A 12,037-nucleotide genomic window follows, 5' to 3' on the forward strand; every position below is an offset into this window, starting at 1 on the left:
AGAAGTAAAACAACAAAAACAGTAAAATTAATAATTTTTAATTTAACCCAATATATCAAAAATATTGTTTCGACATGTCATCAAAACAAAATTTATTCAGGAGGTGGTCTTTGACATCCTGTGTATGGTTTAGACGCACAGGGCGCCTTAATACCTACCGGCCACACTTTAAGGGCTCAATAGCCCCGTATGGCTACCGTAAAGGACAGTAGCCTTAGGGGACTTTGATATTAACTGATTCCTTACATTCCGAGTTGAGAATTTCTCTTACATCACCCACTGTCTCCATGGTGCTTACAGATCTGTGAGGAATAAGATTATTTTGCTCTCGGGTCGGTTGCGATCCAAGACAACACAGCGTTAAAAGCAGTGAGGGAGGAAGGCAATGGGACAGCCAAGCGCCCAGGAACGTGGCTTGGAGGAGGGCCGAAGCCTCTCCGAGCAGTACGGGCCGGAGAAGCGGCAGACACAGCTTTGGAAGCTGGATTTAAAGACAACTCCGTGTCTTTCTGCGGGGCGCTCGGAAACACTGGAGCCCCACAGAGGGCAAGCAGCCTTCGGGCCGGACACAGGGTCACGTGCCGCCACCGCCGAGGGAGGCCGGCGCAGCGCCGCAGTGCTGGCCGCCCCGGGGCGCCGCCGCCCGACGCCGAGGGTTAGGCGCGGCCGGAGACTGGAGCCCCCGGGGAAAGCAGGCTCGCGTCCCGCAGAAGCCTCCCGGGGGCGCGCTCCCGACAGTGACGGTGACGCAGCGGGCGCGCCGGCGGCCGGGGTGGGCGGGGAGCCGCGGCGCGTACCGCCCCTTAGAGGGACGGGCGCCGCCGTTCCGGTGGGCGGAGGCGAGGCGGGGCGGGGCGCGCCGGGGAGTCGGAGCGCTGGCGGCCGGTTTCGATTAGTGCGCGGAGCTGCGGCGGCGGAGCAGGGTGCGGAGTTGGGCGGCCCGGGGCCGAACGGCGAGGCGGCGGGGCGTTGGCATCGGGGCTGCAGGCGCGCAGGGTCCGGCCGGCGACTGCGAGTGTGTGGAGAGGCGAGCCTGAGCGCGGGCCGCGGCCGCTCTGACCACGGAGCCCGGCCACCGCAGCGCCCGCAGCCGCGAGCGCGCCCAGGACCGAGCGCGAACGAGTGCGCGCGGGCGGGGCGCGCAGGCCCTGCCCGCCCCTTCCGTCCCCACCCCCCTCCACCCCTTCCTTTCCCCACCTTCCTCTCCCCTCCTGCGCCCCCGCGCCGGGCGCCCACCCTGTCTTCCTGCGGGAGCGCGGTCCGCGGCGGCGGCCGGAGCGGGCCGGGCCGGGCCGGGGGATGGCGCTGCTGGACCTGGCCTTGGAGGGAATGGCCGTCTTCGGGTTCATCCTCTTCTTGGTGCTGTGGCTGATGCATTTCATGGCCATCATCTACACGTGAGTGAGGGGCTGCTGGAGGAGCCGTTGGCCCGGGGGCCAGGGCCACGGGGTGGGAGGGTGGGAAGGTGGGAAGCATTGCGCTTTGGAGAGGATTGGGTTCGGGTGGGGGTGGAGAAAGCTAATTCTCATACGGTTCCCCCCATTCCCTTTCCCCTTGGACCAGCTGGGGCGGGGGTCCTTGAGGGGGAAAAGTGATGAGTGAGGGAAGCGTTTTGCTGGGCTGCGGGAGACTGCACGGCCGGGGGGAAGGAGACTGTGCTCTTTCTACGTGTCGGGCGGAAGGTTGCTTGCTTGGTTTCATTGTGTTGGAGATTCGTTTGATTTTTCATCTGGGCCAAGATGTATAGTATGTTGTTGCTGTTGCTGTTTTCTCGACCTGGACGACATTTCTGTTATGATGATGATCGTTCCCACTCTGCTGGGAGCTGCACACAGCTACCCGGAGACCTCCCTGTGGATTTTCTTCTTCCTGAAAGAGCGCTATGCTTTTAGATAAGGTGTGGAGCACCTGTCCAGCTTAAAAAATGTCCACCAAACCTCCGGGCTGATGTTACAGCCTTGAGTAATGTCAGCTTGTACATTTCATTGTGGTTTTCTTTCCTTTCCTCCAATTCCTTATTTATAGTGTTATTGAGATTTATCCCCTCCGCACACACACCCCTTTTTCGTTATTCAACAAATAACTCCTTGAGGCCTACTAGATGCCGTTCACTGGGGACACAGTGGTGAGGAGGAGAGAATTCTTGGCCTCATAGAGCTTACATTCTGGAAGGGAGAGACAGATAATAAAAATTCTAAAAAGGTTATTTCATATCGTGATAAAGTCTGTGAATAATTTAAAACAGGGTGGTGGGATGAATGATGACAGAGGGTATGTAGCAAGTTTGATATTTTAGTTTTTTAAATGTCTTTAAAATCGATTTTTCTGAAGAAATGAAAAGATTGCATAGAGCACTTTTTTGATGTGGACTCACTGGCATTTTAGTCTGAAAAAGAAAAAAATGACTGTACATAGTAATCTTTATCACCAACTAGAAGAGGGCATGTGTTAATAGAGGAGATAGAAGGACGTTTAAGAAATTTGTTGTTTTACCCCCCTTTCTTACTACAGAAAAAATGTGCTTTTTCTTTTGGAAATTCTGCATTTTGTTAGTATGGAGTGGCATTTCCTGGTATTAGAGAAACATGCTACATTGTGGAAGACATACCAATTTGGATATTGCTGATACTAGTTTTTGTAGTTTGTGAGCTGTCCTCGCTGGACACTTTGTGGAGTTCTTTTTTAATGTATGAGTTCTTAAAAATCAATTTTGTTACTTTTTTCCAATCATAAAAATTAAAAAAAAAATGCCTACTATGTAAGGAATTTAGACATTACAGAGGGGAATAAAGAAGAAAGTGAAACACACACACCAAAACTCCATTACCTTGTTAACCTTTTGTGACTGCCCTACCGTGTGTGTGTGTGTGTGTGTGTGTGTGTGTGTGTGTGTTTGTGCGCGTGGGCCTGTAGAGAGAGAGAAGGGAGGGAGAGAGAGGAAAGGGGAGTCGACATGATTATTGTTCTGTAGCTTGCTTTTAAAATTAATCTATTTAGCAAATGCTTTTTGGGAAGCTCTTTTGTACAAGGCACTATTCTAGGTTCTTGAAGTAAGGTTGCAGAAGGAGACATCCAGGGTTTGCCCAACCTGTTCACATGGAGTTTCCATGTAAAGTGTTATGACCATTTTTTTCCATGTCAATAAATGTATGATCTCTGCATCATTTTAAATAGATGGTGACATTTTTGTTTATGAGGTACTAATATGTATTGTTATTAATTGATATTTAGGTCATCAATTCATAGAGATTACAAACAACACTGTGGTGGATTCATATGTGTATATTTTGAGAGAGGATGTCCTTAGTTTATGTCCCTGAAAGAGGAATTACTGGGCCAGAAGCCTGTGCATTTTAAACTTTGATACATACTGCCCTGTAGAAAGTTGTATCTGTTCATAGTCCTGGAAACAATGTATGATGGTGCCCATTTCCCCTTACTAAAATATCAGGCTCTTCACTGTTTTCTGTCTTTTTTTTTCATTCCTTTAATTACTGGTTCCATTGAATGTTTTTCATATATTGACATGCTGGTTACGTTTAGTTGTAAATTATATACTCATAATCCTTTGTGCTGCAATCCATTGCCCCATTAATCTTGATATGAAGATTGTTTTTCTGTGATAGGTTGCTGGGTTTTTTCCCTAGCTTTTTTTTTTTTTTTTTTTGGTCTTTCAACTATGTTCATATATTTAACATGGAGAAAAATATATGTGCCTGTGTTTTGGGTTCACAGGGCTTTTTAAAAAATGTTTCTGACTTGTGTAATTTTATATCTATTCCTCCAATTATTATATAGTTAACATCTGTTTTTCTTTAGTAATTTGAATTTTCTTTGTTTTGTATTGTTTTTACATTTTATCATGTGATGTACTCATTTTAGTTCATGGTATGATGAGAGCCAGAGCCTTAATTTTATGTTCACCTAAATATTTAGCACTTGTCCCTGAATCACTTAGTGGATTATTATTTGATTGTTCCATGGTTTTGAAATACTGTTTTTATTATAGACTGAATTCTTCTGTATACTTACATATGTCTCAAGGCTCCCAGTGCTATTTCATTGATCTATTCCTGTACTAGTATCCACTGTTTTAATTAATGAAGTTTATTACCTTACTACTGGTGAGGCAAACCTCTCATTCTTTTCCAAACTTTATTGGCTTTTACACATTTTTACTTAAAGGTGTAGTTTAAAATTTTTTTCAAGACCCTAAGTAATCTTGTTTTTTAAGTGCAATTTTTAATCTTGTTTTTAATTGGTATTGTTAAATTTACAGCTCAATTTGGGAAAATTTGACGTCTTTCAACATAGGACTATGATATATCCCCTCCTCAATTATATATACATAATGATAAAGTCATACTTCTTTAATTAAAATGAACGCTAGCGATATAGCCCAATATTCCAAATAACCTGTGCTGTTAGAGACAACTCCATAGTTGTTTTATTTATTTTGTGCTTAATGATGCACAGGAGAGTTTTCTTTAAATATTTTGTGTTTGAGAATAGTGCAGACACTTACCTTAGTTAAAATACTATAGAGAGGCTTTGTATTTATTTTCTAATACCTCATTAGTTACCTTTGTGACTGATAGTAACAGGATTCTGAAAATAGAAGAAGAAAATGCAATTAGTTTATAAGAGATTATGATGAACAGCTAATTAAAGGAATCTTGTGAATACTTTTCTGAAATGGGTAATTCCACATAGGGCAAATAGTCAGCAGCTTAATTTATGTATAAATTAAATCCTAATCCCCCCTCCCCCGCCTCTTTTTTTTGGATAAGTTCCTTTCTTCTGGTCCCACTTTCAAAATTACTTAGGTGTTTGGTCTGATTACTTTCTTACTGAAATAAAAATACAGCCCAGTTTGGGGCACCTGGGTGGCTCAGTGGGTTAAAGCCTCTGCCTTTGGCTCAGGTCATGATCCCAGGGTCCTGGGATTGAGCCCTGCATTGGGCTCTCTGCTCAGCAGGGAGCCTGCTTCCTCCCTTCTCTCTCTCTGCCTGCCTCTCTGCCTACTTGTGATCTGTCTGTCAAATAAATAAATAAAATCTTAAACAAAAAAAAATACAGCCCAGTTTAATGAGTTATTTTTGGCAGAGAAGTACGGTTTATGGCCCACCCCCCAAAATGTCTTTAGTGAAAATGCAAACTAGTTAGCTTAACATTTTGACAAGGAAAGCTAAAGAACACTGGCAACAATATTTTGGTTAAAACAGTGTGCTGACATTCTGTATTTTCTTGAAAAATATATTTTCTGAACACATGTTCCGTGTCTCTCAAATCTTTTTTGAAATAAGGTAAAGTGTACATAAAATAAGCAAATACTGAAACTCTCCTACTTTGCCCTTGCAACTGGTGGAAATGGAGCCTATTTCAAAAACTTACATTGCACCATTATCTGGTTGTCACATTAAAGAAATTAATCACGGACCCCTAATTGTTAAAAGCTATTAAGTCATGGAAATACTATAGTAAATGGCTAAGGAAAGCTAAAAACTTTAAAAAATGAATTGGTTATTTTTTAAAATTAAGTAAAGTGTTTAATGTTATCTAGTTAATTTAGATTCAAAGTTCTGTTGAATTGTGTCCCCTTAGAAAGTGACAGAGCTAAGTATTGGCCTGTGTTAAAAAAATGGAGTGCAGGGGCACCTGGCAGGCTCAGTTGATAGAGCATGCAGCTCTTGATGTCAGAGTTGAGAATTTGAGCCCCATATTGAGTGTACAGATTACTAAAAAAATAAAGAAACTAAAAAAAAGGGGGGGGATTAATACAGTAAATATGATTAATATGATTAATACAACAAATAGTTCTTGCTCAAGTTACTCAGATTTCCCAGATGTCTCACAATTTCTGTAAGCCTGCAATTTAAAAAAAAAAAAAAAAAAAATGAGGGGTGCCCCGGTGGCTCAGTTGGTTAAGCATCTGCCTTTGGTTCAGGTTATGATCCCAGGACTTCTGGGATCAAGCGTTGCTTGGGGCTCCTCGTCCGTGGGAAGCCTGTTTCTCCCTCTCCTTCTGCCTGCCACTTTGCCTCCTTGTCCTCTCTGTCTCTGTCATATAGGTAAAATCTTAAAAAAAAAAAAAAAAAAGTTAAAAAAATTTAGATAATTTACAAGCTAGAAAACCACTCTTTTCTTTTTTAAAAAAGATTTTATTTATTTGAGAAATGCGACCATGAGTGGCAGGGGTAGGGCAGAGGGAGAGAAAGAAGCAAACTTCCTGCTGATCAGGGAGCCCGATGTGGGGTTCCATCCCATTACCCTGAAATCATGACCTGAGCCAAAATCAAGAGTGGGTTGCCCAGCCCACTGAGGCAGCCTTCCTTTCTAATTTTCATATTGAACTGATGCTTAGTCATTTTGTAATATATTCTAGATGACAGACTTTTGTGAGATTACTGCCTATAGCATTCAAGATAATAGTCAGATTAGAGCCTAAAATTCAGGGCTCTTATTCCCAAGATTTTTTTTTTTCCCCTAAAAATAACTAATGATTCTAACCTCAGGCAGAATTGGTTAAGTGATCTTTGAGTTTTTTCCTTTTTGAGCGCTAGTGTGGTTTGATAACTTGGGAACAGCAGTGAAGTCCTACAAAAGTCTGGAACCAGTAATTTTCTTCTCTTTTTAGCCCTTGGGAGCCATATTGCTGGATGATAAGAGTATCTGAGCGAGGCACCTTGCCTTTTTCCCTCCATCGCCCTATTTTTTCTTTTCTCCCTCTCTTTCCATTTCTCCATCTCATTGGATTATAATTTTTTGTCCTCTCTTTGTAAAGTTCTAATGTTCAGGCTAGGCTTTATCTTTTAAGTGACTGGAGGTGCCAGGCTAGTGTGGAAAGACTTCTTGTATCTGTAAATATTAACTGCCCTCTGGTAGAGCAGAGGTCTTTCCCTGGAGTTTCCTTTCAAGTTCATACACCTTTTCAAACCTTCTTAGCACAGCAGCTTTTATACTTGCTGCCTAGCTTTTCAGTGGAATTTAAATAGTTATTGTATCAGGATGTCTGTGAACATCCTATCAGAAACTAATTGTTTTTAATGTAAATTTTAGCATTTCAAGTGTTATTTTTAGATAGTATGATCTTTGCCTTAAATTAATTAATACATAGGTGTTCTGAGCCATAGTGGAACCTGAGTTGAGAGTTTCTTTTCTAGGTTCAGTTCTGAGGATGCTCTTGGACTTTGGTCATGTGTTGCTCTGTCAGGGTCATTGCTGCCAGGACACCTTGCGGGAGAATGAATGAGGCAATTGAGCCCCCCCTTTTTAAAAATTATTTTATAAACATATAATGTATTATTAGCCCCAGGTGTACAGGTCTGTGAATCGCCAGGTTTACACACTTCAGAGCACTCACCTTAGCACACACCTTCCCCAATATCTATAACCCCCCCATCCCCCCACCCCCGTCCACCCTCAGTTTGGTTTGTGACATTAAGGGTCTCTTATGGTTTGTCCCCCTCCTGATCCCATCTTGTTTCATTTATTCTTTTCCTACCGCCCAAACCCCCTACGTTGCATCTCCACTTCCTCATATCAGGGAGATCATATGATAGTTGTCTTTCTCCGATTGACTTATTTCGCTAAGCATAATACCCTCTAGTTCCATCCACGTGGGCGCTTGAACCCCTTTAACCTGAGCCTGGGAAGATACCAAATTTAGATGATAGTGTGATCGCTTTAAAAAGCAAAATGACAGTTGTAGTGATTAATATTCTGTGATGGTTCTGTTAACTCCATCATCCCACCCTTTTCCTACATCAGGAGTGCAGTACCCTTTATCTCTACTCTAGATAAGTGAAACTGTCTCTATTCACTGGTATCTCTACCCACAGCCTTGCTCGATTTCTACTTTTTCTTTCTTAATGCGGCCTTATCCTCCTGGAGCACTAATACTAGACCATGTGCTTAAAATTTTACCATGGTTCCCCCACTGCCTTCAGGTTAACATTCAGGCTTCTTAACAAGAGACATGCATAGTTCTTGGAGAACTGAGCCCTTGTACATAAGTCTTCAGCTATATGTGTGTGTGTGTATTTTTTTTTTAAGATTTTATTTATTTATTTGACAGAGAGAGATCACAAGTAGGCAGAGAGGCCCGCAGAGAGAGGGGGGAAGCAGGCTTCCTGCTGAGCAGAGAGCCCAGTGAGGGGCTCCATCCCAGGATCCTGAGATCATGACCTGAGCCAAAGGCAGAGGCTTAACCCACTGAGCCACCCAGGTGCCCCAATTCTTCAGCAATATTGAATTACTGAAATTCCCCTGAATATGCTGTGTGTTTTCTTTAGAATTCTCTTTCTGTCCTTTCCTCTCCCCCGCCTTTTTTGTTTAACTTCTACTCATTCAAGTTTGTTTACACTTTAGCTTTTATTTATTTATTTTATTTATTTCTTTCATTTGACAGAGATCACAGGCAGGCAGAGAGAGAGAGAGAGGAGGAAGCAGGCTCCCTGCTGAGCAGAGAGCCTGATGCGGGGCTCAATCCCTGGGACCCTGGGACATGACCTGAGCCGAAGGCAGAGGCTTTAACCCACTGAGTCACCCAGGAGCCCCTAGGCTTTAGCTATTTACTGTGTTAAGTGGCTCTTCTTCCTCTTCCTCCTCCTCCTCCTCTTCTTTTTTTTTTTTTCCTCTTATTCTTTTTTAAGATTTTATTTATCAGAGACTGAGAAGGGGAAGTGAGGGCAAGCAGGGGGAGCAGCAGACAGAGGGAGAGGGAGAAGCAGACTCCCTGCTAAGCAGGGAGCCTGATTTGGGACTCCATCCCAGGACCCTGGGTCATGACTGGAGCCAAAGGCAGATACTCAACTGACAGCCACTCAGGCGTCCCAGGCACCTCTTATATTTTAGTGCTTTGAATTTATGCATCCAGATTGTAAATGTGTGCTCCGTTGTCTCTTTTTCCCAATTAGATTGTAAGCTCTTGAGGGTAGGGGCAGTGTCTTATTTCCTGTTCTATGTCCAGTGTGTACTAGGCACTCAGTTACTGCTGGTTGAATGAATGAACTCTGAATTTTTTCCAGTAGTAATGGTGGATTTTTCAATGTCATTAGTTTAGTGTCATTTGGTCCTTGTGATCTGAGGTAGGTGGTCAGATTTGGGGATGTTTTTAGCCATGATGGGCTTCAGTGAAATTTATTGGACCAAATGGAATCTTTATTTCATTATTTCTAATGAATAATGTTAAAATAGGAAACAGGGTTCTGTTAATGTTTACTTACAAATCTGAATCCCTCCCCCTCCCCAGGGTTTTCCTATGGGAATGAATGCCTGTCTGGTGATAAATAATCTTTACGCTAAGATCTGACTTTCAGAGGGTGCAGAACCCAGTGCTCTCCTCAGTTGGTGTGCAAATCATCCGTGCCCCCGCTTTTCCTCCATCCACAAAATTTTATTTTATATACAGAATAATTTAAACATCACATTCTGCTTTAGGGACTTTTGTAGAAGAGCATTGGGATAGTCCCATTAGTTTCCTTTTATTTGAAGAGTGTGAGCATATGGTATGTTTGAGGATCTCCTGTGTTTCTGAGCACTGTGTACTGGGACCATAGCTTCTGCTGGGCGCCTGGCTTGCTTAGCTGCTATTAGCGAAGCTCTGTGCTTGCTCTGTTTCCCCTACACTAGGGCCAGTTCTTTTGTCCCCAAAGAATTAGTGAGTTGGGGGGCACCTGAGTGGCTCAGTGGGTTAAAGCCTCTACCTTCGGCTCAGGTCATGATCTCAGGGTTCTGGGATCGAGCCCTGCATCGGGCTCTCTGCTCAGCAGGGAGCCTGCTTCCCCACCTCTCTCTCTGCCTGCCTCTCTGCCTCCTTGTGATCCCTGTCTGTCAAATAAATAAAATCTTTAAAAAAAAAAAGAGTTAGTGAGTTGGGGTGTTTTGGGTAAAATTAATAATGATCTGTTAATTATTTTCAGTGGTAACGGAATCTTTTGTATTCTGTGTTATATAAGTCTACTATCCAGTGGAAAAAGTTTGTGTTTTCCCGTAACACTAACTCACTGTTGGTTGTGATGTGTTCCATGGGGAAGCTTGTCTCTGCCGAGTTCAGGTTGTACCAGAAGGTGTGCTTTGTGTTGCTGAAGAATCCCATTTTGATGCAGTGCTGTTGTTGAAAAGATCGGTGCATTACGGAAGTACCATGAGTCATGACACATACTGATCATAAACACACGGTAACAGCCTTGCAGGGCACAGTCACAAGTAACAACAGAAGCCTTTAATCATGGGAAATCGCAGGCAGGGACTCTGAAGTAAGGGACCTGCTGATACAGCAGTCAGCCTCATTTCACATATTAGCAAGCTTGGTGGCACGGAGCAGAGGAGATAAATTCCGAGAATCAGATAAATTGGTTCAAGGGAGCCACGGAGCAGAACTGTAAAAAAGCACGGTCTGGGGCTGGTAAGCCAGGTGAACTTTGCTCTCAAGGAATCCACGTTCTCCCTTGGAAGCCTTGCCGGAGGATCTTGGGCTGCCTCTCCAGGAGGTGTCGCTTCGCATTATCGCTTCGCATTAAGATCGCTGTAGACGGGGCGCCTGGGTGGCTCAGTGGGTTAAGGCTTCTACCTTCGGCTCAGGTCATGATCCCAGGGTGCTGGGATCAAGCCCCACGTCGGGCTCTCTGCTCAGCGGGGAGCCTCCTTCTCCCCTCTCTCTCTGCCTGCCTCTCTGCCAACTTGCGATCTCTGTCAAATAAATTAAAAAAAAAAAAAAAATTAAGATCGCTGTAGACGCTGCTGCCCGCCCACAGAAGGGGCACACCCTGCCCTCCCTCTAGGGACTTTCCCTTCGCACCAGGCTTGCCTCCTGAATGAAATTAGGATAGGAACTGGTAAAATAAATCATTTGAAATGGTACGCCCTATCAAATCAAAAACTTGAGAGGAAGCAGGGAGGGGGAACTACAAGCTTAGACGGATGAAACAGTAAGCCATAGAAAGAGTAACAATTTTAGAGACTGAGCTCTTAGGAAATAAAAATCACCTAAGATAAAAGAAGGCCATTCCAGCAGCTCAGAAGTTGAAAACCCTACTGCCAAGAGGCGATTAGGTCTCATCAAGCTAAAGCTGCTATAAAATCCAGCAGAACTTCCGAATATTTGAATATTTCTTAACAGATGCTTGGAGTCCTTTTAAGTGTTCCCTGAATAGATGTCCTTCTAGCTCACAGTGGAAAGCAGGGCCCTGAAGGCCTCTCTCTTTTTCGCCTGTGATTCATCCCTCACGACTTTTCGGACTTCACTTACTCTGAGGAAGCTCCCCTGCTCCCATCGCCCTGCTGGCATGGGCACCCCTGCAGGTGCCCGTGCCTGCTGTGAGCACCCCCCCCCCATGGTGATGGGCCTTAATTACAGGAATGCGAGTTTTGTGACAGAGTGACTACCTTCTATTTTATTTTATTTTATTTGACAGAGAGAGAGAGCGCGTGCAAGTAGGCAGAGAGGCAGGCGGAGAGAGAGGAGGAAGCAGGCTCCCTGCTGAGCAGAGAGCCCGATGCGGGGCTCAATCCCAGGACCCTGAGACCATGGCAGAGGCTTAACCCACTGAGGGTTAACCCACTGAGCCACCCAGGCACCCCAGTGACTACCTTCTGATTGAGACTTTAATTCAGAAATCATTCCTCGGAGTGACATACGGAACTTTAACTGTGCTTTCTGTCTCCCCAGCATTGCTCAGTCACATTTCAGGATCATTTTAGTCTTTAAAAATGAAATAAATCAAAAACATTGACCGGATGTAGAGGAGGTGCATTCCTTTTATATCTAGTGTGTTACTGAAAATATAATACAATAAAATATCTGAAAATCAAATGGACATAGGTGTTAGGGGAGATTCTGTTTCATAAAGAACTAAGATTATTATCAAAGTCCCAAATTAATGGTTCTGCTGGGCCTGAGGCCTGGGACATGCTACCATTGGATTGAGAGCTTTCCAGGTGTTAGGGGTGGTGTGGAGGGGCCTCCCTCTGGCCTGGACTAGCAGGAGAAGGGTGCCTTGTAGCGTTTGCTCTGGGTACCGCCCTGGGCTTGGTG

General features: G+C 44.2%; 1 protein-coding gene across 1 annotated transcript in view; it reads left to right on the forward strand.

The window, feature by feature from the left end:
• Positions 1-869: 869 nt before the first annotated feature.
• Positions 870-12,037, forward strand: part of UGCG (UDP-glucose ceramide glucosyltransferase) — a 37,615-nt gene continuing 26,447 nt past the window's right edge. The window contains exon 1 of the mRNA XM_080820136.1: positions 870-1,397. Coding sequence (XP_080676262.1) covers positions 1,300-1,397 — 98 coding nt within the window. The 5' untranslated portion in view covers positions 870-1,299. The remainder of the gene's footprint in view (positions 1,398-12,037) is intronic.

The sequence above is a fragment of the Martes martes genome (assembly GCF_963455335.1).
Source record: "Martes martes genome assembly, chromosome: 12".
In the NCBI taxonomy this organism is placed as follows: domain Eukaryota; kingdom Metazoa; phylum Chordata; class Mammalia; order Carnivora; family Mustelidae; genus Martes; species Martes martes.